This window comes from Haemorhous mexicanus, chromosome 7 (genome assembly GCF_027477595.1).
Source record: "Haemorhous mexicanus isolate bHaeMex1 chromosome 7, bHaeMex1.pri, whole genome shotgun sequence".
Classification (NCBI taxonomy): domain Eukaryota; kingdom Metazoa; phylum Chordata; class Aves; order Passeriformes; family Fringillidae; genus Haemorhous; species Haemorhous mexicanus.
The window spans coordinates 21,344,707-21,369,676 of record NC_082347.1 but is presented as its reverse complement, the minus strand read 5'-3'; the positions used below and the strand labels follow the sequence as shown (position 1 = coordinate 21,369,676).

General features: G+C 42.0%; 1 protein-coding gene across 1 annotated transcript; it reads right to left on the bottom strand.

Moving 5' to 3' along the window:
• Positions 1-1,439: 1,439 nt before the first annotated feature.
• Positions 1,440-24,218, bottom strand: DUSP29 (dual specificity phosphatase 29). The gene is made up of 4 exons (XM_059851334.1): positions 24,066-24,218; positions 16,717-16,930; positions 6,842-7,062; positions 1,440-1,870 (listed from the first exon to the last, which is right to left on the bottom strand). Exons 2-4 carry the CDS (start codon positions 16,899-16,901, stop codon positions 1,623-1,625), a joined length of 654 nt encoding a protein of 217 aa, XP_059707317.1. The 5' UTR covers positions 16,902-16,930; positions 24,066-24,218; the 3' UTR covers positions 1,440-1,622.
• Positions 24,219-24,970: the final 752 nt, after the last annotated feature.

The window sequence follows — 24,970 nt, the reverse complement described above, 5'->3', positions numbered from 1 at the left end:
CTCTGTCTTGTATGCACCTTGCAGTGTCAGTTTTGACTGTGTGCTCTAGCACTATCCCAGAGGGGAATGAGCTCTTGCTTTTATGTCTTCAAAAAATTCTTCAAGAATTGCAATAGATGATTGCAATTCTTGTGAAAGGCAAGAGGCTTCTTTGGCCATGCACTCTTACAGAATGCTCCATGCCACTGGTGGTTGGCAAGAAAGAAATCAACTTGCCTTGTTCAGTGTGTGTTTCCTGCAGTCCTGGCTTGTAGCTGGAGTCAGTGCTGCTGGTACTTGTGAATCAGCTGATCAGCAGCTTGCAAGAGCTGCCTCACTTTTAGGAAGTCATGTGTTCCAGAAGTTCTGCTTTTCTGATTTAGTCTCTATAATTCTGGGAGAACAGTAGGCAAAAAAAAAAAAAAAAAAAAGCTGGGAAGTAAATGAGAGTATGTTCACTTCAGACCTCTTTGATTGGCACAGCTGTGCCAGCAGAGTCTGTCAGGAAAGACCTGGTTCTAGGAAAGAAGTTGTCTTTGGAGCAGGACATACATACTTCATCTGGAAGCTGCCAAATGCCAGATCTCCTGGAAGCTGCACTCAGCCCCTTGGCAAAGACAGGAATGGTAAGTGTTGTTACACTCAGGCTGCCTGATCCCCTAGCATGGGCAAAATGCAGCCAGGTTTTTACTCACAGTGTAAGAATCTCTGATATAAGCAGAAACGAAGGACTGCTAAAGGTACTAATCTTCGATGTTAGATCACTGTCTGTGTCTCAGTTTTATAAGCTGTTTAATTTGTCCATCTGGCAGAGGGTGGTTGATGGAAATAAACTCAATTTATATCAGCATGGTAAATAGAAAGAATGGCCCTGGCAATTTTCTGTAGTGCTGAGGGTGATCAATTATGCATGTGAATCAATGACAAATCCTCTTTCAGTTACAGCAGTCATCAAGATCTCATAGAGGATACAAGAAAGAAGACAAATGTAGCTTGACAATGGGAAATCCTTACAGATATTTGTTATCTTTTAGTTTATCATTTGATATAGAATTCCTGTCTGTAAAGCTCATGGTGTAGTTGATCCTCATGTAGAGGGTCTCTAACTGCTGTGCAGCCCTGGATTATCATTGTGAAAAAAGAAATAAAATTGCCAGGAAACAGCACAAAAAGGCAAACTCTTGTGAAACCCTTCAGGACTCTGGACTAAACAATTCAGTGTTTTTCCTGCAGGAAAAACACTTTACTCCTGAAGATTTCTTTCCTCCTCAAGATTTTTTCAGGAGTGCCTATCTGCACTTCTTTAAAGGCTGTGGGCTTGAGTTAGGATCACGATTTTGGGAGTACTTAGCTAGAAGAGAGTTTTAAGTTGTTTGCTTTTGTGTTGTAAATGTTTGGGGTTTCTTTGCAGAGAGAAACTTATTTGTTGATGTAACAAAGGATTCTTCTAAGGCTTGAACTTTCTAAGATGATGAGCTTTAAATTTGGTTTCCCTTCTTTCTGATCTTGACATTGTATTTGAAATTACTTTGTTTGTTTTTTTTATCTAGCAAATAACAAATGATCCTTGTGACTCTGTGACTCTCCCCTCCCCTCCTTTTATGGAGTTTCTTTTCCAGTAGCACAGCCGTGCCAGGTCGGTGCTAGATGGTGGTGCTGTTCTGCTGCTCAGCAGGTGCTAGGCTGTTCTTGCTGTTCCTCCTCTGCAGTGCCAGCGCTATGTCCAGCTCTCTCAGCTGTTTCAGGAAGCCCCGGTTTGGCATGATGCAGCGGTGCCTTGCCACTTGCTCAATGGCATCGACCACTGTCATGTTCTTGTAAATCATCAGGTAAGCCAAGACCAGTGTGGCGGAGCGGCTGCGGCCCATGGCACAGTGAACCAGCACCTTGCCTGTGGAAACAGAGGGACACCATCAGAGGTGACACTGGGTGATCCTTTCCTCTTGACAGTGAAGGTTTCTGTAGTGCCCCTGCTCTGTTTGGTGTCTGACTACCCTTACCAGCACTCAATACGCCTCTCTTACAGCCTCGGTTTTCCTTCGTGTGAAAAATCTTACAGCTGAACACCATCTACAGTAGGGATGATCCATTTAATCCTACACCAAATATCTTTTTATTTGTGGACAAAGCTTGCAGAGAAGGCCTGGGGGCTGCATTAAGTATCATAGCAAGCCCTGCTGCAGCCTTGACTTGCATGCCTCACAAGCAGTGTGTTTGCAATCCTGTGTTTGGAATAATAACCAAAGCACAAGGGTGTGGGAGGGTTTGGTGTGCTCTCAGACCATCCTTCCATGAGAATAAATGGAATTCATGGGGGGTGCCTTTCTCAGTTCTACTAACTAGACACAAAAAGTAACCAAATTTGATCTTGGTTTTTTGTTGAGGCGATAATGTGCTTTGAGATCTAGATCACATCACTTTATGCCAGTGTTGGAGGGCAGAGGATAAAAAAGGCCATAGGCATATAAGAAAAGAAGCCACCTTTTAGACTATAGAAAAGCTTCTGTAGAAGTTTCTGGCTAGCACCCTGTTGTGTTGAATGCAAGTAATGTTTCACCACCACCATCATCTGAGTGTTCTAATATGATCATCTCCTTGCAGTAGGAGCCTGTCATACCCTGTGAGTGCAGAGTTTTTGCCAAGAGTTTTCACCTCCAAATAAACATGCTACAGTTTAACTCTGGGATGCTGCTTGGCTTAGCTTGGAACTTCCAGAGGCAGAAAGTCATTGGCTTTGGATAGTAACAAGGTTGTAAGCCTTGTGGAGCCTTCCCTGTTAGCAGTATCTGGGGGAGGTGGGGGAAGAGAACAGTAAGTGGGTTCAGGCCTGATTGACAGGTTTTGAAACACTTCAAAAGATTTCCAAAAATGATTCAAAGCCCTCAAGGGGGTCTCGCAAAAGGTTGAACTGCTGAAGGAAGTAGATTTGGAGCACACTCTCTAACACCCTGCTAAGCAGAATTGCCACAGGAGAAAAAAATAAAAACTGTGCTATCAGAGCCAATAATAGTTTATCTCTGTCAGCTATGCCTGGTGAGAAGTGCTGGGTGCAAAGCCATGACTCCTGCAGATTAACTCCTTTGCTTCCAGGCACAAGAGAATGCCTTGGCACAAGTAGCATTGCTGTGTAATGGATGCATCAAGAACTGCCAACACTAAAGGATTAATGGTTACAGTCTGCAGCCTAATCCCAGCAGATAGTCTTTGAGGCATCTTGGCAAAATTCCAGTCCTTCTGATAACTAAAAGTGCCTTTTCCTCTCCTGGAAAATTATCATCTATTATTACTGCAAATATTTGAAGTGGGTGAAAAGACGCATTTGTTTAGCCCTTCAGTGCTTCTCTTTAGGGCTTCCCACCTTGTAAATCTGTTGCTGTTGAGGTGATAAAATACGTGATGGGACGAGGAACACTTTGCTTTTTGTGGGTGGCAGAGGGCGGAGATCTAAGAGAAAATACAGTTTTTTATTTTGTTATCAAAGGCAAAAAATAGCTGTACCATCTTCTGAAATGTCCACTGGTTTGCAGAAAAGGAGCTCTGTCCTTAGTTGTGTGTGAATAGTCAAGTGCCAACTGCCTGTTACAGCAGAACACTGACACTCCTCTGCAGTGCCATGTCCCTTCTGTACTATTTTGTAGTCTCTTCCCTTCTAGTATAAGGACCACTGTGGACCCTCATTCCCCAAAAGGGAGTCAGCTCTTGAAGTCTTGGATTCTAACCACTTATATCTTCAAGGTGTGCCAGAATATGCAGCATCAGTGCACAGAGACAGGTTTCTGCTGAGTGGTGACAGATCTCTGAAATACTTTGTTCATTTAACTTTGGTTTGTGTTTCTTGAAAATTTGTCTAGATACAGCTCTATTTTCCAGAATCATTTGGAGCTAGGAATGTTGAGGTCTTCATTCAAAAGCCTCAGGTCTTTGTCATTTTCTCATATGTTTCTTCCCACTTTGTTTTCTTTTAAAATCTCTGTCTTAGGTGTATTTTCCGCAGAAATTTTAACATGAAGCGTAAATGCTGTTCCCCTTTAATTCTACATTTTGAGGATCTAAAATTTCAAGGGAATGAGTATTAAATCTGTAGCTTAGTAGGAAACCTAAAAAATTCTTAAAATAATGTCTTCCTTTCATGTTATACAGGCCTCACCAATAAAAATTTTAAGCTGTTCTGTGGTCTGGATTGCGTGTTTTGGGAAAGCTTTCTGCCCAGCTGAATGACAGCATGTATAATTGTGACTCATTAGAGTTTGCCTCTCAATCTTACTCTTATAAGTGTTCTTATGTCCATCAGCCCGTGCTTAAACCCTACAAATACTGTTCTGATCAGGGAGTTTCTTCATCATCACAAAGATTTTAAATGTTAAGTCAGAATTAGGACTGTTTTGACAGCATCCAAATTGCCAAGCTTTCTGCTCTGTTTCAGAGAGGGCCTTCTTCATTAGAATGACAACTTGTTTCAACAGCATTGACTATTGAGCATCTTCCCAGCAAAAATCATTATCTGAAGATATCTATTCAATGAGTCTGATCATTTGGCTGAAGGTCATACCCCAGATACAGCCAGAATGTGATACAGCCAGAGTAAATTCATTAACACACAGATTCTGGTCACACAAGCTGAGGGTTTTTCCTTTCTCCCCCTTTCCCTCTCTGCCTTTGCTCAGTTCTAGTACAAAGCAGCAAAGCAATGCAAAGCTGTTACTGATCAGAAGTATTTAGCACCACACTCTGAAGTCCCATGTCATTACCACTGGAGACAGGTGCTTGGTTACTTCATGCAAAATCCTGTTTAGGAATCTGGATGCTCTTTGTCCATCAGGAAGGTGCACACAAGTGCACCTTCATGTGCCTGTTCTTTTGGCACTTGAAATGCAGAACAGCTTTCTGCACTAGATGTGCAATCACAAATAATACATTTAGATTGTTGGAGGGAGAGCACAAGGTGTCTCTCGTCTTTTCTTCCATAGGAGGCATCAGCCCACACTTGAGTCTAGCTTCTGGAGTCATTCTATTCTGTAAATGTGTATTGAAAAGTTATTGTCATGCTTTAAACCTCAGTGTCCTCCTGGGCCACGCATAGTGTCTTTACACATCTCTGGCTGTGATTAGAGGTGTGCATACATACATTTTAGTTTTCCCTCATAAGAAAGCTAAGAACTTGCTCTTTTTCTTCATGGGTGTTGCAGTAGGTCTTCATCAGAAAAGATTCTAGCTAACTTGTTTAAAAGCCATTTGAATGTGGCAGAAATTACTACAGCTACAGAAATCACTGTCATTTGTAGTATCTACTTGAGTGCAGATTTTTTTGTTTGATTTGTTTTGTTTGTTCACCCAGTCATTCTTCAATTTGTTTTTGTGTTCCAGTGCTCTTCAATTTGTTTGTGTTCCAGTGCTGGACTGATGCTTGCTACTTTCTCAGGACTTCCTGGACTTTGATGTGGTTTTGAAACAAAAAGGTTAATATCCCTCCCATCTCATCCTTTCCTCCTACAATATTTTTTGGGAAGCAAGCCTTTTTTTCTTGCCCTTGCTGCTTCCCTTGTGCTTGCTTCTTTACCTCAGTGCAGCAGAATAAAATCTTATGGGAACAGGAGGGTGGTGGGAATGAGGAAGTCTGCATTTCTTATTCCAGCTACTCCAGTCTGACACTGACCTCTGGCCTCCAGCCAGAGCTAGACACCGGTGTGTGCTAGTTATCCTTTCCAAAGGCAGTGCTTCAGACACTTTTTAAGAATGCTGGATATCTTTCTTCATAAGCAAGTAAGCTGCTGAAGCAGTTTCTCCTGCTATTAGGACTTTGATTTTTTAAAACTGATCTGCTTTCAAGGTTTTCTCCTGAGCAAGGGAAGGGACTGTTGTGTGGACTGTACTTGTTGCAAGAGTAGAAGTGTAAAGAGCTGGCTGGCTATTGGAAGCAAGTCAGGTAGTAACTGCCTGCAGCTGAGCTAGACAGCCAAGAACAGAAGCTGACAAGGCCAGAAACTTGATATCTGACCCTCTGATATTAAGGTCTCTATAGGTCAGCAGGAAAGTTTTAAGTTTCTCAACTGGTTTCTGGTAAAATATCTTGCTGAGATTTTTTTTTTTAAAGTATGTGGGGGGAAGGAGTAGGAGTAATATTGAAATTCAGTGTGAGGCCTAGGCTGTAGCACTTCACATCAGTGTAAAGCTTTCTGATAGAACACTGCTGGAGATCAGCAAATAATGAATTGTAGTAATCAAGCTGAGAAATTGCAAACACTTTAATGAAATGTTTCTAGTTTACTGCTGTCAGAGCTGTATCAGTTCCCTACTGCTTGGAAGATGGCAGAGAAATAAATGTTACAGGTTGGGGTAGATCTGATGGTCAGGTAGGAGGGGTGGTTTCTATATTTATAGAGAGAATCTCATGGTGCAGAGCATGAAGCTGTGGAATGACGGTATGGAATGTCTGAGACCACTTGTGTTCCACCACTGTGCAACTAATATTCATTAAACCTGTCTTGATAGGGGCTAATTAGGAAAAGGAGGAAAAGACAGCATATTCATGGCACCTAGGCAATTTCCAGTTGTCTCACTTGTTCTTAAAGGAGTCAAACAGCAACAAAAAAATCTCTGTCAGACAGGACCCCTTGATACAAGCTGTGATGAGAACTTTGACAAAAGTTCTTGGTAAGAGGCTCTTGGGGTGGTGTTAGTGGGAAGGGTCCTAAATACATCACCGCCTTCTCTTAAACTCATTCCCTGCTATTAGTTGTATTGTCTCTGTTAAACTATAGTGGACTTGTTTCATTCCTGCAAGGTTAAATGCCATGGAACTATGCTTTTAATTAGTCGTGGTAAATTTTATATTGGTTTGAACCATTTTCAGCACTCTCCTTACTTCTTTCATCCTGAAGTGCATTATCAATGAATTTGGAAGCCGAATAAAAGAACTGGCTGAGGTTGAAAGTGGGGAGATCATCTGCTTCCACGCCGTGGTACTGCACAGCCATGCTGCTGTAGTACTGTGCTCCCGTGTCCACGTTGCGCTGCCCGTGGGCCGCGTTGAGGATGTGGGTGAATCCCGCCTTCTCCAGGCTGTAGCGATCCAGCGCCGTTTTTCTGGTAAAACAAGAGCTGTCATGTAACTCAAGAAGCTTCTTCAAGACTAGAAAAAAAATTAAGAAAGCCTCTGATTTGGTATCTTCTAAATGTTAGTGAAACCGATAATGCTTTAACAATGCATAATTTACCATTTCAAGGATCTTAAGATATTGTCATTCTGTTTGAAGCTGTCATTCTTTTTGGAGTTCTTAATTATCTCCCCCAGGTCCTTAGAGCATGTTTAATATGGATTAATTTTCCCGTTACCTTTGCACATAGGCAATACTGGCTTCCATCCATCTCGTACAAGAAGAAACTTGGGATACAGAAAGAAATAGAAGGAATTATCTAAAGTCAGAAAAGGAAATCAGTGGCAGAACTTGAAATGGGACCCATGAATGCTGTTTTCCCCTTCTGTCCTATCAAATGATATTGCAGATGTAATAAGAGTCAGTAATATGGGAGTAGTAAAATCATCTGGGATTCAAAAAGAAATCCTTCTTCTCCAAAAGAAGTTACTGAGTTTTTCTCAATTTCTATAAATGATAAATACAATTTTAAAATCACATCCCTGTGTGAATATAACTTCCTATCACAACTCCATTTTACTGTCTTGTTTGGTCAAGCCAGAGGTCTAAAGCAAAAAGAACTATATAACAAAATTGGATATTAGCCTTCAGAGGAAGCTGGAATTCATGTATTTAGCCAAAGGTTCTCATTTGTTTTTGTCTTCTCTTCCTCGGACAAGGGAAGTCAGAGAAGAGAGGAAAGCTTAGATTTGTATGTTTAATACCCACTGTAGGTGCTTGCTTTAGGATAAAATTCCGAACAAAATGTAGAGTTTGTGGCCAGGCATGTAAAAACTTTTTTTCTTCCATTACAGAAAGCTTTTCATTTGGGAAAATTTTGTTCTGAAAAAGCTGTCAAGTTTCATTAGTGCCTAGGAAAACTACAAAGCTTTTTACAAAAAGAAAGAATGGCATAGCCTTTATTCTGTTAATATATTTTCACATAACTACTGCATGATGTAAAAAAGCTTTTTCCAAACAAAAGTACCTCTCTCCATGAATGTTTCCTGAACACTTCCATGTGTAAATGTAGCTGCTGTCACGCAGGACACTGTGGTGAGCTACCTGCTGTGTTTCATAATTCTAGTGGTGACAGCCCACAATAGCTTGAAGTTGACTGCCTTTCCAAGCTCTAAGTCAAAACCCCCTTCTGAGCAGTCAAGGACCTAATGATTAGAGCACTTAATCTTAATGGGATATGGATACTGAAGGTTTTACCTGTGCTTGCTCTTACTTAAATTAAGCCCATGATCATTGGCTGTTCTGAGTAAATATTGCCCGGCAGAAATTCCTTTCTGGTCAGGAATGATAATGTCTTGACAGTACTGGTATTTTTGCTATGAAATAATGCCACACATCCCCTATACAATCATGTAAAAGTTAAATAAAAGCTTCTCTTAGTGTGGTGATGCCTACCTAATAAGTTTAGTAGACCCTGGAGCAATACTAATGTTGTAAGTTGCCGCCTTCACCTCATGTTAAATAATGCTCACTCCTTCCCTTTGTATTCCTATAGCAGTGATTGACTGAGGAAGACTTCCTTTCTTCTCCCCTCTTTTAGGAGGTTTTGTGCCTTATGATTCCCTGTATGTAGACATTGCCAGCAAAGACACTTCAGTTCCATACTGAAAGGATGGAGAGTACTTAAAATAAAACAGGTTAAATGTCCTGGCTGAAGTGGTGCAGTGAGTAACTACTGCTCTTCATTTTGATGTCCTTGAGGTGAGATACAGTTCCTGCTTTCAAATTAAGCCTGCCTTTGTTTTACCTCCCTGATGCTGGAATGGAGAAAAGGTGTTTTTCATCCATCAGACTTGGCTCAAAGCATGTATCCCACAAGCCATATAAGACTGAGGGCTTCAGGTCAGAGACCCATGCATAAGGAGAACCCTTGCAAGTGGAGACCTACATGCTGAGTAGCAAGTAGGACTGCAGAGTAGTTAGGGTCAGTAGGAAACCAAATTTTTTGATGGACTGTACATACTATCACACTTTGGCTTCTGCAAGCGCTGCTCAGGCTAATAAATAGCATTAGAATTAAATTATGAAGTTTTCTGAGCAAGGACAATGTCAAACAATAGGTTACAGTCATTAGCATTTGACACTTGTTTTTATATGAAATCAAATTTTCCTCTTTCCTTGATTGGAGATTGCCTTTTGACACAGTGGGTGCAACTAATGCATTTTTCTGACAGTCACACAGTCTTGGTCTGTTTCCTACGACCTGATTTTGCAGTGTTGGGTGGCCTCAGTTTTCCAGTAGGTATTCAGAAAGAAGGGATACTGTCTTTCAGTAACTTGCATAAGCAGTCAGCTCAGCCTGACCAAGCTCCTCTGAACTTCCCCTTCCATCTCCCAGTCTTGCCTGTAGCTGCATTCTGTGAATTTGAGGCTCAGGATGGAATTCACCCTCCTCCTTTTATTTAATCCATTTAATCATTTTGCATCACAAATGCATTAGCAGTCGTTTTGCCCTTGACCTGTGGGAGGTTGGGATTGCACATTGCTTGCTCCGTTTGTTTCCCAACTTAGGCTGGAAATGGACTGAGATGCAGCAATATATCAGCCTGGAATGGTGTTGCAAAAATTCCTTATAAATGCTCAGATGTAACTGTATCATCTTCTGTGAAATAACTTTTTTTTTTTTAACAGTAAATTACACGTGCACCAAAGATTTCATGCTCTGTTTTCTTCAATACTTGGGCTAGGCTGACTGTAAAATGTTACCTGCTTTCTAAATATGCTTGATATGCAGACTGATTTGGCAATACCCTTTGGACTAATAGAACCTTACCCAATGGAATTGTTTTCTTTAATATATGGATGCAGATTTTCTTTTTTCTACTGACATTGTTAATCTGAAAAACTTCCAGAAATTGAATGCTCAGTGCTGAGCATTCAAATCTGTTAAATTCTCCACATTTTCACTGGAATAGCTATCACCCAAACTGTGTGTAGGTGTTGTAGAACCTGTTAGTGGAAGCAGGACCTAAAATACCTGCCCTAAGTGGAGCAGGATCAGTACAGGTCCTGTGGCCACGTGGCTTTTGCATCTGCAGGCCAAGCTAGTGCACACAGTCTGTAAACAGGGTAGGTGCCAGGCACCCTTCTTACAGCAGATAGCCCAGACACTTATCTATGGAAAGCTTTTCCTAAGGTTTCTAGTCTTGTTGTGTGGTGATATGAAGAAACAGTTGTTGTGTAATAGAAAATAGGGTTCACTGGACTGCAAGAGGATTCTAAAGCCTTGGGCTTTAGCATCTGCATCTTGTGAAGAAAGCTGAAGTGGCACTTAGTCCTCTTCAAGAGCGAGAGTGCTTGGTTTCAAACCTAATATGGAGATTATAAAGTACTTTAGCTCCTTTGTCTTTCTATCCCCCCAGTCTTATACTTGATAATTATATGTTCATAAGAGATTTCACTACTGTTCTTTGAAATTTTTTCCTCTTTTTTTTTCCCTTGTAAAATCTTTCCCCAAAATCTAGGCCAAGAGCCCAGCTGGACCACCACGTGTCATACTGGCTCAGGTTTATCTGCTTTTTAGCTGCTGTCAGCCAGTACTTTGTACTTTGATCATGAACATGACGAGGCAGAGAAGGCCTGTGCTGAGACTGGCACTGCCATGGTGCAGCAGGCAAACTTGGGGTCACGCCGGGTTTGCAGCAGCTTGGTGGCCAGTTAGCAGAGCAAGCAGCAGCCTGGTAAGGCCCCATGTGTGGGACCTGTGTGCCTGTAAGTGGAAATGTTACTGTGCCCCTCAACACGTTTGCTAGGACTGCCCATAGCCAGCAGTGAGCTCTGGCTTTGTGGGAAGGACTGGGCTGCTCTCCACCCTCAGCTGAGTCTGCAGTGTCAAGGCTGTTGTGAAAGCATCCCTCTGTACCCTGTAAGCAGCGCCTGAGGGGTTTGCTGTGTTTCATCATGCATGATACTTTTGATTACACCCCAAGGAGAAGGGAATGCTCTTGGCCTTCCTTGCAGTTTTTACCATGCCTGAGGTATCAATATTGTAACAGAGAGAAATAAATCAGGCATAAATAACTGTGAATATCTGATTGGTTGAGGTTACTAATAGCACAGGATTGTTCAGGGCTATATGAATCATTACCTTATTGGAGGATTTATGACTCCATTTCTAATTCAATTTTGACTAGAAAAAGCATCAGGTTTTTTTCTTTGCAGTTTGCTCACTATCAGAGTGTAATAGTCAAGATAACAACATTCTTCTTTTTCCCTCTTTTGGATGCTGCTGTTTCCTATTGTGATTAATTCTTCAATCTTTGTGATTATGGTTGAATTTTAAGTAGCCATTGTAAAGAGGAGTTTGCTACGAATGTCAGTGCAGGTGAAGCTGTAAGCACTTGGCTACTCTAGCAATTGTTTTTGTTTAGTATATCTCCACCATCTGTGCTATTAGCACTTGATTTCCTTTACATGGTGCAGCTGTGGTCTCCAGTGTCTGCCTTGAATGTGTTCCCATGCAAGGAAGGTAAAGTGTGGCACTGGGAGCTAACAATGAAAATTTCAATGTAAATCAGTTTAGTAAGAGATGACCTGTGCCGATTAGTCCCATGTAAATGTTCATCAGCTCTTCAGTTCAGAGCACATAAACTTATGGTAAAAGTTAAGTATACCCAGAAGTCCTTTTCTCTATGTTAAACAAAAGCTCAGTGCTTTGCTGAATCTGACCCTGCATTTACTGTAGGGCAGATGGACTCATAAACATGTTTTTAAAGTTCTGAGGCAAGGGGGAGTACTTTGATGTGGGAATCCCACCTCAATGGTGAAAACTGGAGATAAATCACTTTCACATATATTGATACTAACAGACTCACCAAAAGGGGAAACTGACCCAGACAAAAGTGACATCCATTTTCAGATGGTTCCCAAAAGACTGTTTACCTCTCTTGGGTTGTGCAAGGGCAAGTAGAGGGCTTGTCTGAGATGTTACCTGTGCCTGCTGTCAGTTTTAAGGCTAAGTTTCATAGGATTTATAGCAAGTGCTGCAGCAAATTCTGTGTCCTTCTGGAAGAAACAATGTGTAAGTAGTTAGAACATGAAAAAGAATGCTTTCTTTCAGGTTGCTGTCTCCACTGTACCAAATCCCCCCTCTCTTTTCAAAAATACTGTCATAACAAGTTTTAGTCCCAGCTGCTTTTGTTAGAAAGTTGCCCAAATCAATGGAATTGGAAGGGAGGGGAAAAGAACTTGCAGACCCTGCAGCCTGCACCTTCACACGCAGTATTAAGTATACTGAAAGCAGCTAACAAAGGGAAGCTACGTGGCTCATGAGGAAAACATAAGTACACCTAAAGGAAGGAAGCAGTCCTCCAAAATAGCTCAGGAGGGTGTGGGCAGAGCAACTCCCTCCCCAGGTAAGTTAGCACTTTACAGCTGGTACTGCTCCACCAGATGACTGGGGTGCTTATCAACTCTAAGTAGAGTCAAGTCTTTTAAACTTCATGCAAAGGTTGTGCAATGCAAACATGTTTCAGTATAGACTGTTAAAGCCACAGATTGATGTGACCCAGATTGACGAAACACCAGGAAATCTGAGGCAACATGTTACTAGGAGAGGAATCGCCTCTCTCGAACTTTTCCGTTTTCTTAAGCGCTAAAGGAAAGCTCGATGCAGGATGATAATTTACCAGATGGTCAGTGTCAGAAAGAAGCTTGCTGAATATAGGCAATATTGACACTTTCTTAAGAAAATCTGGCAGTTCTCCCTCCTGAGGGGAGATGTTGAGAATTTCCAATAATACTGACCCAATTTTCCTTGGTAACTCTAGCACTGAGGGAGTCTGGAGATAGTGTAGCATTGTATCTATCCCCTTTTCCTTCTGAGGTGTTGCTCCATTTCTCTGGGTACCTCCTGCTCGGTGTGAATTGAAAGAATTTTTAGGTACCACTGAAAACACTGAGCGGGATCATCAGAATATGGGATAGAAAAGATTTAGTATTTCATTTTCCTCTAGCCCAAAATGGTAGATGTAGTTTTTGTAAGTGATACAACCTAGATAGAGGAAATAGCTCTCTGCTTTCTATACAGGAAAGGCACCAAGCACTCATGCTGTGGTCAGGCAGTTCCTGATCTTGACTTCAGTCACTCATCAAATGTTAGAAATCCCTGATAGGCAGAGATCTTATATGGAGAAGTGTTACTTGTCTTGGAAACCATTGAAGCACTGAGGTTTACTGTCCAGTGTTAAAGATCTGATTTTCTGGATTGTTAAACTGCTGTTACAATTGGCAGGTTCTCATTCTACCCAAGTTAAAACTATGTCCTCAAGAGTGCTGTTATAATCTAAATCTGTATTTGCTTCTATTTTTATATGATTAATACTGATGAAGATGCTAGGAGTTGGTAATGCTAAATGGTGGGAGGTAGCTGTTTTCTAGTCTGAGTGAGTCCCATCTGTTTTCTTCTAGGCTAGTGTAAATTCTTTTCACTTAGTCACTTGGAAAAAGCCATGCTGTATTGCTTCTCTGCAGAAAGGTAAGAGGAGAGAAAGAGTTTTAGTTATGCACACATTTCATGTTTAGTTATTTATCTTAATTATCATGCACTCCAACTTGTGGGTTTGGGTTACTCATCTTCCTTACCTGCATCACTTCTGAACACCATGAGTCATGGCAAGGCACAGGCACAGACCATAGCTTTTGTCAGTTGCAAGCTCAGTTCAGCTGCATACCCAGAAAATTATTTTTCATACTTAGCTTGTAAAGAATTACATTTCAGAAGACTTCTTTTTTTCTGGGAATAGTTTGAGAACATGGCAAGACCTGAAATTATGATCAGGCTTTAAATTCTAAGGAGATCTAGTGCATGTTTAAGAGGAAAACAAATTGGGAGGCCTTTGTCTTCAGCTGAAATATTCTTTGAACTTCAGAAATGTGGAAGCCTAAGCATCATCTCAGGTAATAAGACCATCACTGAAGAGCTGCAAGAAGAAACTACAAGATGAGTAACTGGCAGAGACTTTCCAGGCGATCCCAGTGAACTAAGCAGGTTTGGGATTTGCCAGTAAAACTGCCTGTGCAAGCAACCAGGGGGCCAGTGGAACAAAGGAGAAAAAGAAGGCTGTGTTCTATCCCTCTAGAAGACTTCTAAATATGAGGAGGATACATGCAAACACTAATCCTGGTGGCAATTGAATCAAAATCTTGGCCAAGAGTGTTTTATTCCTGTTGCTGAGCTGTGTCATACAAATTCCAGTATCTGCTCTTTAAAAGCCCTTGGAACTTGCTGGGGGAAAATTTCAATTGGAGCTGAACACAGCATGTTATATTTTGAGGCTTTGATTATTCTGGGTCTGACAGGCTCATAGAGATTTCATTGCCTCTGGGCAACATCTGCAGTGAGGCCTTGTAACAAAAGGATGGAGTGGCCTCACAGGGCTCCCTGATAGCCTGGACTGCATTAGGAGGAAGATGTGGTTACGTAGTCAGGGTAATTAATTAGCATTTCCATAAGCAGTCACAAGTCCTGTTAACCTTGTAAATGCAGGAGGCAGGAATGAAGCACAGATGTGGAGACTCTGAAGATAAACTCTGCATGTGTGCATTCATTTGATTTTGTTGATGAGTTCCACCAAATTCTTTCAACATCAACCTTAATTTAGCTTGGCTAAAGATGCAAATGCACCCAACATGTGTTCATGGCTTGTGGCATCTCTAAAAACCCTGCCACACTGAGGGGGTAAGCTGTTGGTCAGGAGTAAAATATGGAGTTGGCTCCAGGAAAGATATAAAGGTCCGTGGACTTCGCAAATTTCAAAGCAAATTTTAGTTAGGGTAGTGAAAGCCTGCATCTTGCATGCAGACCAGCTCTCCTCTCAGATTTTCTGCCATGTCAAGTTTGCCCTTGCCTGGCTGACAATAATAGTTCTCTTTTGGGGAGTCCCGTTTTCTGGTGAAATTTTATTTCTGTTCCCCCCTACCTGCTCCACTTGTTTTTCCTTCTCCATTGGTTTTCTCTTGTCTTGTCATGGTGGGGGATTTGTTTTCCCTTGAAGCACCACTGGTTTTTCTCTTCACTTAAGACCAGTCCTCAGCAGAAACACACTGCCCAGCATGATGGGTTGTAGCTCTGTGCCTCTCAAGAAGTTTGTATCTTTGTTCCTCTGGTTAGCTTGTATGAAGTGCCAGGTGCGTGGTGTATTCAGGGTCATGCCTGCTACCTTTTACTAAATTACAAGGTGTAAGAAGCCACTGCTACAGGAAGATTACAGAAAAGAGTCAGTGACTGCTGTCCCAGGCTGAGAGACTGACTGGTCTGGTCACATCCCTTTGCTCAGCAGGCACAGCTATAGTTTCATCACAAAGATTAGAGGAAAACTATTCTAACAGCTTCATTCAGAATAATTCTGATGGTGATTCTAAACAAGGAAGTAGAGGCTCTTCTTTATGGTAAATCTTCAGTTAGAGATACCTAACAGGAGGGGCAGGGCAGGATGTGGAGGGAAAAACTCAAAAACTCAATCCCCTTTTCTTCCTGAATCATTTGGACAGGCTGTTCCCATGGTTTAATTTTTTTATCCCACACACACCCCCTCCCATCCCTGTCTCTAAAAGTGGGAGCCTTGGCTTGGTACAAGACCAGAATTCTTGTGTCTTTCTGTTGCCTCTGGCGCCACAGAAGTAACTGGTGGATGATATTAGGAGTGTTGTAACTTTCAAAGCTGTATATCTTTCCTCTTTTATAAGCTTGCAACAGATGAATTTTAGGACCTTTTAAAAAATTATTGAGAACTTTGGAGCCACTGGGGCTCCTACTTGTGTCTTTCAGTGATGATGTAAAAATATATGTCATGTTAGTGCAGGGTATAGAGGAAAATTGGAATTGGACCAATAATGCCAAAGGGGTAAGAAAAGCTCTCTTGCTCTGCTCAGGGCTTGGGCTGGGGGATTTCCTGATGGCATGTCTCCTGCTGCAGCAGTCTTCTCTGCTTCTTGGAATAGACTGCTTCTAGTTAATCCTGTGCTCAGCAGGACTAAGTCTGTTTTGTGGGTTTGTTTTTTTTCCAAATCACATTTGGTCTGATCAGTGAGACACATCTCTGCAGCTTTGCCTTCCTCAGGGTTCTGTTTGCTTTAATCTCTTGAGCAATTTGGAAATGCAGAGTGTTCTATGTCCACAAGCACAGGCTTGGAAATGCAGAAATACTACTTCAGGGCCAGCTGTCTCTTCAGTCACTTTTCAAGAATTACATTTTAGGCCTAAACCAACCTAAGGTGTGGCAAACACACCCAGGCCATGCTCTGTAACTGTGGAACAACTTTCACTCAGAGATAAATAACAAATTGCTCCTTGAACTAACCATTTAAAAATAGATCATGATGAGCTTCAACCTCTGCAGTCTATACTGGTGCCACAACCAGTGCTGTCACTCTGTCTTTAATAGCAGACCCGGCTGCACTTCCTCTGCTCTTTCCCAAAGCAGCAGTAACAGTCAGGGCCATGCCCGGCTCTGACATGTGTCAGTGGTTTCAAACACTTTGCCCTGTCAGTGAGCTGTGTTTAGAAGAGCTTGGTCATCCCCTGTGTAGAGGAGATGCACCAGGTACACTCAGTTGCTGCACAGGGGGTACTGTGTACACTTACTCGTCTCCTATGTAGAGGTTGGGCCAGACTTCATTGACGTGAGTGTACTTTGGGCAGCCCTTCCACAAGAGCCTCTCCAGTTCAAATGCCCCTGGGGTACAATAGTCCTCATCAGGATCTACTTTGACTGCTGTATATGCATTTTTCTTCCCAGCATTCCAGCTTCCTGATGACATCTTGTCCATGAAGTAGCGGTCTCAGGATGTGCGAGAAACTGGAATGCAACCAAAACAGAACATTAACCCAAGGGAGCACAAAGCAAGTGACTCCTGCTCCAGCTGTGGGACCCTGGGAGCAGCCCTGACCAGGTGTGATGGAGCATTGCTCCAGACAGGTGTACCTGTTCTGTGGCAAACACAGACTCGCACCCGGATTTCTGCCTCCCCAGAGTGAGGTGAGGAATATGTTATTGGATGAGCTCATCAGAAAAGGAAACAAAACTCAAAGGTTTGTGATTATTGAAGTTCAGTCTCTGTCTGGATTTTGTTGCCTGAAAAATCCACTGGCAAGAATTTGGTAGGTCTAACAGCCTAGGGATCTAAAGCACCTAGGGGAACTGAGTGCAAATTGGAGTAGTTGGGGTTTTTTATCATTAACTAAGACCCTCCTAAAAGCTCCTCTTTTGTGATTATCAGCAACATAGGGAGAGGAAATGTGTCTGTTCAGGTGATTGTTGCTTGTACTGTTGTACTCTCTTCTAGTCTTCTTTTTCCAATGTTGCCAGCTGCAGATTCCCTGTTTGCTGCATCTCCCTGTGGGCTCTGTTTTTATTTCTTCTTCTGGACTGTCTGTTGTCTCAGAGTAGCAGTTGCTCATGTCTCATTCCCTTGAAGGGAGAAACTGAACCTTGTGGTTCTGTAGGAGACTTGTAACAAGATGTGGAGCTGGGCTTGATCTTATGAAGTGTGCAAGTAGAGGCTGCCAAAAATCCACCTTTCTTGCAGGCAATGAATCCTGTAGTTGCTCCCGATTTTTTTTTTTTCTTGTGTTGGCTGCTGAATGTTTGTGTCCTTTTAATTAAAAAAATCTGGTTAATGCTTTTATGTGGCTATTGTAGAGCTGAAAGCAGGATGTCCATTTTTCACTGTCATCCCATGTACCCATGGGGTTTGTTTGCTCAGTTTGGGCTCTTTTGTGCCTGTCATATTCTGTTTCTCTACAAAGCTTGAAAAAGCCAAATGATTGCTGTTTTCCTACTCAAAGCTGTGTAAGATTGTGGAGTCTGTTTTTGATTGGCCAGTGTACACCTTTGTTCAAAAATTGGCTTGCTTTTACTGGCAAGGGGATCTGTCTTTCAGCCAAGCTTCTTAAAACATGATGACGTTTAGCTAAGTGGTCCTCTCTTGAGATTTTTAAAGGGCTCTGAGAATTCCAGCTTGTAGTAAATTTACCTCAGGCTTGTCTTGCATGTGTAGTACCAAGTCCCATCTATCTGCCCCAGTAGCCATGCCCTGGGAGAGCCTTTTTCCTTCCTGTGCCAGAATTATGCTAATTATACAGGCAGACTCATCAGGGTAGATTGTCTGTCAGAGATACAAATCTAAGTCAGTCTGACTTTGGGAGTGATTAGGCTGTTATCTAGAAATTGATAAGAAGTTCTATTTGTCTAGTAAGGAATCATAACTGAGAGCCTGTTGCCTTGATGCTGAAGGACTGACTACTTTTATTCATGGCTCCGTAACATGGGATGGAGGAAAGGAAGAAGAGAAAGCAAAGTAATCAGTAATCACAGTTGGTGGCCACAGTGCATTGATTTGTTACACCTCAGAACAGGGCAATTACATCTGCAAATGATCGTTTGTGGCACTGGAACACTGGCGCAGTTTGAAGCTTGGTTAACACTCTGAAAGCTCGACCACTGCTGAGAAATCCTTGTTTCTGTCTGTCCTGGGAAGCCACATGCTCCCTGAACTTTCAAGTGCACTATGTTCTTTTATGCTTTGCCAATATTATCTGCTGCAGGGATTTTAAAATTGAATTAGAGCACAGGAAAGCATCAGTTGAAATTCCTCTAATAAAACGTGTATTTCAGATTTGACTCTAAACTATGTCAGAAGTAACAGAGTTTAACTAGGAGGAGGGAAAAGGGGGCAAAAGGGCTGGTTTGCTATTTCAACTCAGGAAATAATTGCCATGAAGCATTTGGTTGGGGGCAGAAGGGCTTGCATCTTCCCAGGAATCAAAGATGTCTAACCCCATCTTGTATTAGTTGTTCTACATACACCAAACAGAGCTCTAGGAAGACTATTCCCTAGGCCAGGCCTCTTGGAAAAAAAAGTGAAAAGTAGATTAGATTGGATTTTTTTGGGTGGTTGTTCTTGATGCTTTTGTGGGTATAAGGGATGAATGTTTAGCACAAACCCAGGCAGGGAAACCTCAGATTCTCTGGCAGACTTGTGTGGAGAGGAGACCATCCTCTTGCAGAGCGTTCACCCAGTGCAGTCAGATGGCAGCCAGATTGCAGGGTTACCTCTGCACAGGCTTGTTGGAGCAGGCTCCCACCCCTCGTGGTGCTTCATGTGGGCTATAGATGAGTCAGTACAGGCTGATTGATGTTCCAGTGCTGTGCTAGCTTGGCAGTCACTGCATGGCACTGCCCTGTGTTGGGGACACACAACCTTTGATCACGGAATAGCCTGGCTTGGAAGGGACCCACAAGAATCATTGTAAGTGAGTGGCCCACATGCAGACTGTGAGCCTGGCATTATTAGCACCCGACTCTGACCAACTGAGCTAATCCCAGGGTCATGTGGGTGCTCTCAGGTGTAGGCACTGTCCTTATGTCCTTTGCATAAAGAACTCTGCACCCTGCCTGCTCCTGGAAATGCTGCTTCAGGACAGCCTTTTTATTTCATGGGGGAGGGATGCAAAGTCAGCTGGCTGTGGAACTGCCCTTGTCCCAGAGGGTTCTCCCCAGCAGGAAGGTCTGAGCCCAGCTTCAGGGCATACTGAGGAACAGAGCCCTGTATCTGGGGCCAGGAGTTTCCTCCCAGTGAGGAAGGGCAGTCTGTAGCTCATCTCACCCTTCCCCTGTGCCCAGAGCACAGCTTCCCTCTGATTCTGCTGGCCTGTGCCCAGGGCAGGCTGTGTGAGCTGGTGAGACCTTCCTGTTCCCTCTCTGTGCCACCTGTGGTGGCTGGTGAGAGCTGGGTGTGGGGCCCCAGAGGTGCTGCAGCCTGTGAGATTGTGCCTGCTGGGCCTGGCATCCCCTGGGTTCTGCCCTCACTGCAGTGTGCACACAGCACTGAACCGCCCGTGCTCCCCACTTCTGCTGTCATGGACTTAAGGGTATTATCAGAACAAGGGTGATAAAAATCCAGCCATCTGCATTTTTATATCCTAATCTTTCTCTTCATAAATAAGACCAAAGTGCATGTTATCTAATACATTTTATTTGTTAATCGCTTGGATGGCTGGAATATTTGTCCCCCTTGGGTTATATGTATATAAATGAAAATATTGTTAGTGATTTTGCAAAATGGTAATTCAGAATAATGGAGAGTTAATCCTCTTTTCATTAGTGAGCCACTTCAGGACATACACTGTGGCAAATTACACTGCATTTTAAGTCATTCTCAAGTGCTGTGCACTAGGAAAAAAACATTAAACTAGTTTTGCATTGATAGGAGTAATTGTGTGGCTAATTTGGATAAGCAGCATGCATTAGGCACAGCAAAGGAATCTCTTCTTTATATTCACTATCTCCTCTTCAGCTGCCAGATGGAATTTCTTATACAGCTCTTTAGCTTTTTTTATTTTATTTTTAACAAAGCAGGGCGGGAGGAAATAAAGTGCAAGGAAAAAAAGAAAAAAAAAAAGAAAAATCTGCCAGTCTATCTGCTGTTTAATTAAGACCATGACAGAGCACACAGTCTAGGGCTGGAGCATTAATATGGCAGTGAAAGATTTGCCTTCTGCACCATGTTTGGAGTCCCTTGAACTACTCAAATTAACCCAAAATTTCCAGTAAGGCCCTGTGAAGTCATAGAATGTAGTGGCCCATTTTCAAATCTGTTCAATTGAAGGGATGTCCAGTCCCACAACAAAATTTGCAGGGGTGAGTTAATGTTTTTGGAAATGTCAGTCATGAGCTCTGCAGTTTGGTATTCCCATAGATGGGGGAGGAAAACTGAGCTTTTTATCTAGAGATGAACATCAGAGCCTTGGTGGTGCTGTGTACATTTCTAATGCTGGTTTTCCACTTGTAGTGGAAGTTTCTGAGTACTTTGAGACTGAAAGCTCTAAGTCATTAGCTACCTAACAAAATTCTATGTTTCTTAATATTAATATTTTCTGCTCAACATGCTGTGCAAGCCGTAGTGCTGTGTATAAAGTTGCCAAACAATTTGGCAAGATATTTGCCTGGGAGTTAAGATCCAAGTCAGCTGTAGAGACTTAAAAAAAAAAAATCAGGCATGCACAGCCAAGGACTGCATTTGCCTTGTTCCTGCACAAAGGCCTATATATCCTTTCCTTTTCTGCACCCCTTCCTGGCACAGGGGGTTCCTCCATCACTGCTATTGTCCCCACCATAGCTACTCTGACTGCCAACTTGTAACTTTATTTGTGTGCCTGACCCTTCAGATCTTCCATAAAGTCAGAGCCCAATGGCATTGGCATAAATATGCAATGAGAGGGGCTAAACAAGTAAAAACTGGGAAGAAAAATGGAGAGAAGACAATTTTCCTTACTCTTTCCTTTAGAAGTATTGGCTTTCTGTCATACAGGGCACAGGGTTTCCTTGCCTTAATGCCCACTTAATGCCAACTATTCTGTTGTATATTTATACAGCAGAATGGTTTATATTCTTTGCCACCCATGTGTCCTGCTCTTGGAAGTTCTCCCAGCTCTCATGATATTGATCACTTGTGCTAGTGGTGATTTTGATGCTGGCTTTATTAAATTTAATTTGATGTGCACATGTGTACAAGCCTTGGTTTTGTGCTCAGAGTTGTCTAAAAGCAACTTCTCCCTGAAAATACCAGGCAATCACCAATTCACCTGGTTTAGCTGGGAAGTGAAAGTTTTTAGCATTTAGCAAACACCTAAATATACAACCTGTTTGTAAATGTGGAGGAAGATTTTAATCTTATTCCTCTTCTGATGCTTTCAGATTTTGCTTCCTACCTGTTGTTGTCTCTGAAAAAGGAGTGGAACTGTGATATTATCAGAAGTTTTTCTCCAAGATGCCAAGAGAAGGAAAGAGAACTACCTATCATGGCTGAGCCTTTCATGAGGATTCTACAAAAATGATGACATATCTACTGGCCTTTATACCCACCTCAGTGCAATAGGAGATAAACACAGTGCCCTTGAAATTAATTGGTAGTTTGACCCTCAAAACTGGGAACTAAAGTAGTTAATCTACTGGCATGAACACTAAATCCAGCAGAAGAACAAAAAAGAAGAAAAAAAAACCCTGTAATTTTGATTGAGAAATCATTTCTGTGCATGAAGAGCTTGTTACTAAGAAATTACTCAATTTTCTTTTCTGATCTTGGATACAGGGCAGACTTATTTAAATGTTTTTATTTATCAGGCAGAATTCAACACCATTGAATTTGCTGGACGTCTACTCACCTGGGAGTAAAAACTGAGACTTTGCCTTACAGACAACTGCAAAACTAGTGGTTTTATTTTTATTTACTTCCTTCTTTCAGTTTAATAACCACCTTAGGTAAGAACTCATGGAGGAACAATGTTTGTAACAAGTGTGTACAAGAGGGAAGGACCCAAGAGAAGGTAAGGATGGACAATATCAGTTCTAAACTTTCAAAAAATGTGCAGAAGACTTGAATCTAGTTCAGTAACCAGTCTTCAAGTAAACACTTGCTCAGTGCTGAAAGCAGAAAAAAAGTCAGATCTAATGACGGAGAATCTACAGAAACAGTGAAGGAGGATCTATTCAGCAAGTTCTTGAATTTTTAAGAAATGTTCTGTTCTTCCATTTCCAGCCCACATGCCAGATGCATATCTCCCTTCAGGGTGAAAAAGTGCTTGCCCTTTTTGAGTATGACTAAGCAGAGGGCTGTTTTATAAACTGGAAAGTTCCTGCAGAAGCCAATGCACACGTCTGGAGCACAGTGTTTGCACTTGGGAGGAGGGTAAACAGAGCTTTGGTTTCTAAGCTTTTTGTAACTCAAAGTACATCAGTTGAGCTGAGAGCTGGTCAGCTGCAGTGACAAAATCTTGCTCTGTCAGATGATTTAATGAAATGCATTGAGAATGGTGCTCCCTGACACACCACCCCGTGCTGTTTTGCTCAGACTGGGAAGGCTGGCAGCAGCCCTGAAGAGCTGTGTGCTTCCCCTGTAACCTCACACTTGTTGCACCCCAGGGTACTGCAAAGGCTCCTTGGATGGGGTTATGTTTTGTTATGTTTTGTTGGTGCTTTTTTCCCTAACACTAGGCCAAAAAGGTTACTTTTTTACAAATACTTCTTGTGATGGAGAAGTCTTTCAAAAACATTTTTCTAAAAGACCCCAAAAAGAATTTATCAAATTCCAAAACTGGATTTGCGGGATACTTAAGCAAAAAAAGTACAATCCCGTGTTTCCTATTCCTGTCCAAGTCTTCACCAAAATTCATTCACTTCAGTTCCTTTATTTTAGCCCTGCATTCTTATGCTTAAAGCATTCATGGACTATAAAACAGTTCATCTATTGCAGTCATCTTTAAACAGCTTAAAACCAGAATAATTGTAGCCTCTGTGCAATTATTTCCCAGAACCTCCTGCTGTGAATATTCAAAACTAACCAGTTATTTCAATGAATTTCTAAGCCACATATGACTTTTAAAAAACTTTCTTTTGCACTCATTCTTTATTGTTGAGTGGACTGGTTAATTGAAAACAGATTAAGCTGAGATTTTATTAAATATTATTAGAATGTCCAAGGAAACTTAAAACACAGCATCATCTGAGAGATTTTTAATTCAATTGGAAAAGCTGGATTTGACTGGAGGGTGGAACAACTATTGAAGAATATGTAAAATATTCTGGGACAGATGTTAAAGTCTTTAAAAATTGCATTTTCATTCCCTAACTTTTACATTGAAATTATCTTCAAGGTAATTATACTTTCTGCATCTAATTTCCTAATTTATAAAGTGATTTCTGTAACACAGCAAGTTTAGTTTTCTAAAATTTCTAAAATTAGGCATTATACTTTTAAAACCTTTTTGAGTCTGTAATAATTATTTTTTTTTCTCTGCAACAAGCCAATGAAATTTATAGTTACCTCAGCAAGTTTTCCAGTTCTCAGCCCTCTCTCTCCTTTACTAAACCAGGTTACAAAAGGAAGGAAAAAGGAGCAGAAGTACAGCAAGAAATGCATATTGCTTAGCCTTACCTGTAAGCTTAGGTGGGTGCAGTAAGTAACTGGGTCCTGTGAAGTGCAGCAGAACGACAAAAGAAACCTCACTAACTGTGCAAGTAGAGTCTATTTTTAGAGGAGGATTTGCTGACTCTGACCTTGAGTGCTGCCCACTCCAAATGATGATCTTTACATCTGCTGGTAAAACTATTCCCTGATGTGACCTGAAACATTAAACCTGGCAGTTTAGTTACCTAGTCTTGGTGTGACTAAGATAACACGATGCCTGCATGTTGACTATAATACAACAAATATCATCTTTGATGTTGTCCCCTTGTCAAGGCCGATGCTATGTTTACTGCTGCTTATGGGTAAGGAGCATTGCACTGCTGTTTCCTGTCATGCTGTGCACAAGTGACTTGGCACTGGCACAACAATGGGCAATGGAGAGGTGGCATCCTGACAAGGTCCTTGTCTCTCGTGTGAGCTCCACCAGAAAACCATCTTCCCCTCCTTCTTGTTTTGGTTTTCTCCAGTGCCAACACTTTCAGTACCCATCTAACTTATGAAATGCCTTTCTTTGCTGAGAGCAACAAGGCGCTCGGCATGGACCAGTTCTGGTGACAGCTTGCCAAAAAAAGGCAGAGGTGCATCCTCCAGCCTTTGAAAAATTCTCTACTTCCTTAAAAAGCTCCATGACTACCTGCTGAAGAAAGCCTAAAACTTTCCCTGCTAAATCACAGCCAGGTTCATCAATGATCAAAGCTGGGTCCCCTGGTGTCAGAGCCACACCTCTTCCACTCCAGTACTTCATCTGCTGTGACCTTCATGGCCACAGGGCTGAAGGCCTTGGGGATCACACATAACATCCTCTGCCTGGGCATTCGTTCTGCAGCAAACCAGAGCTGCAACCTGCATCACAGCATTAGGAAGAGATTTTG

Coding starts and splice junctions, on each gene's coding strand:
- DUSP29 (XM_059851334.1), bottom strand. CDS start 16,901: ATGGACAAGATGTCATCAGGAAGCTGGAATGCTGGGAAGAAAAATGCA. Junction 7,063..16,716: donor AACCTCTACATAGGAGACGA/GTAAGTGTACAC, acceptor TTGTTTTACCAG/AAAAACGGCGCTGGATCGCT. Junction 1,871..6,841: donor TGCACTTCAGGATGAAAGAA/GTAAGGAGAGTG, acceptor CTGTTTCCACAG/GCAAGGTGCTGGTTCACTGT.